Here is a 2,287-nt window from a genome sequence, read left to right as displayed (position 1 = left end):
CGTAACGCCGTTACATGTAACTAGTTACTCCCCAACACTGCTTATCACTAGCAAAGCCTATCAAGTAACCAAGGATAAACTGCTAGATGTTAAAACATGCTAGCAATATGCTAATAGGGTTTGTGCTGTTACTGATTTTGGATTTCATGTGCTTATGTAACAGCTGTTGCTTATTTTAGTAGGTGAGCAGCCAAACTCAAGCCCCATGTTCAGTCCCGAACACTGTGTGTTCGGTTACAGTGCTGCCAGCCCTCTTTCAGAGGATGAAGAGAATGAAGAAGGGTTTAGCCCGTGAGTCTCTTCTACAAATTTAATTTTGTGCTCTTCAGCCTGATTGAGGAGGTTTAATTTGAAATCTTTCTGATTTGTCCCTTAGTTTCACGTTTATTAAGAACATTCCAAATCGTTCACAACAGTCCAGGCCTGTCTCAGCAGTGCGGAACATTCCACCAAAGACGAGGAGCACACCTGCTGCTACCCTGGTGCTTGATTTGGTAAGTTACCTTCCTAAAAGCCAGCTCAAAAGAAATACTTTGGTCAACAACATTTTGGTCAGAATGTGACTGAACTGATTGAATTTGCATGCATTTTGGTGATTGGAAATGAATGGCAGGGTCATTAAATCAGATGGGCCATTAATGCTGCCCCATTGAGAGATGCTTTAACAGTCATGTAAATGACATTGACTAGAGGACCACTGTTCTCACTGATTAGATTGAGGTTAAGAGGTGACTGGTTTGTGATACTTTAGATTTAATTTTTGTACGATTCTAGGATGAAACCCTCGTGTTCAGTTCACTCAATGTGATCCATGATGCAGAATACACCTTCAATACCCACTTTCAAGATCACAAGTACAAGGTTGGTAAAACTAGTATTTAATGTTCAAAATTAAACATGCTGGGAAAAAAATTGTTCCATGAGAGTCCAAACAGCTGATAAAAACATCACAACAATCCACACGACTTCAGTCCATCAATGAACATCTTGTGACACGAAAAGCTGCATGTTTAAAAGAAGCAAATCCATCATTAAGGTGTTTTAACAGTAAATCGGCACTTCTTGCTTGTCCATAATCCATAATATTGCTTTCACCAGTGAAAAAGTCCACCCCCTGTTGTTCTTTCACATCAAAGTCCACCCACGTTTGTTTAGAACTGGACTGTTTTCACTTGTATATGGTGCATATTTCTCTCCTGATTCAGGTGAGACTTTTTCACTGGAGGAAGCAATATTATAGATAGAGAACTCATATGTTAGCTGGAAGCAACGGTTTGAAGTTAAAAACGTTCTAATGATGGATTTGTTTCCTACAAACACGCAGATTTTCACTTCAGAAGACGTTCACTGATGGACTGGAGTGGTGTGGATTACTTGTGAATTATGATGTTTTTATCAGCTGTTTGGACTCTCATTCTGACGGCACCCATTCACTGCAGTGGATCCATTGGTGAGCAAGTGATGTAATGCTACATTTCTCCAAATCTGTTCCCATAAAGAAACAAACTCATCTACATCTTGGATGTTCTGAGGGTGAATAAACTTTAAGCAAATGTTCATTTTTGTATGAAATATTCCTTTAAGCTTCTCATACATGTATTTGTTGGAATAGTGGTTAACGTCCTGCAGCTGTCATGGAAAAGGTTTGCAGTTGTGTTGCTTTTGTGATTCATCAAACATCTTTTCACAGGTCTATGTAATCCTCAGACCATATGTCAAAGAGTTTCTACAAGCCATGACCAAACATTTTGAGGTAAACAATGTGAACATTACACTAAAACATTAAATGCCTGTTCGCACCAAGATGAATATTTGATGCGCTACGCATTTTAATTGGATTGAACAGCTGTTAAAGTGCACGGAGCGAATTTTGCCAAACAATGTTGATATTTGAAAGCACAAAACAAACACGCCCATACCCCAACAGGACCTCGCCCCTATTTTGATAACTCCGCCCCACACGTACGTACACGACCCTGGCAGTGACGATGACTGAATCTGCTGTGCCTGCCGGCCGCAGCATATTCAATCAAAAGCCAACACAGATTAGTTGTGTGAAACAAAGCAAAATCAACATAACTCACCTATCAAGAAGAAACAAAGCAACCTCGGCGTCCAATTCCAGGCCTTCCCGCTCCTCGGTTTTTAATTATTTTTTTTTTATCTGCCATCTACAGCCGATCAGCTAATATCCGTCTTGTGAACTCACTGAGTGCTCTTTTCTCCCTATCATTACTAGACTCGCCCCTTACTGCTGATTGGCAGCGAGTGTGTTTTGGGACTCGGT

At 40.4% G+C, this 2,287-nt stretch overlaps 1 protein-coding gene across 1 annotated transcript; it reads left to right on the top strand.

Moving 5' to 3' along the window:
* Positions 1-50: 50 nt before the first annotated feature.
* On the top strand, positions 51-1,801 carry LOC107687308 (CTD small phosphatase-like protein 2). The gene is made up of 4 exons (XM_016484588.1): positions 51-291; positions 377-494; positions 775-861; positions 1,691-1,801. Exons 1-4 carry the CDS (start codon positions 206-208, stop codon positions 1,784-1,786), a joined length of 387 nt encoding a protein of 128 aa, XP_016340074.1. The 5' UTR covers positions 51-205; the 3' UTR covers positions 1,787-1,801.
* The last annotated feature ends 486 nt before the right edge of the window (positions 1,802-2,287 follow it).

Source organism: Sinocyclocheilus anshuiensis, unplaced genomic scaffold (genome assembly GCF_001515605.1).
Source record: "Sinocyclocheilus anshuiensis isolate Anshui unplaced genomic scaffold, SAMN03320099.WGS_v1.1 scaffold9174, whole genome shotgun sequence".
Lineage (NCBI taxonomy): Eukaryota > Metazoa > Chordata > Actinopteri > Cypriniformes > Cyprinidae > Sinocyclocheilus > Sinocyclocheilus anshuiensis.
Note: the sequence above shows the minus strand (reverse complement) of the source record. Positions and strands in the feature narration are given on the sequence as shown.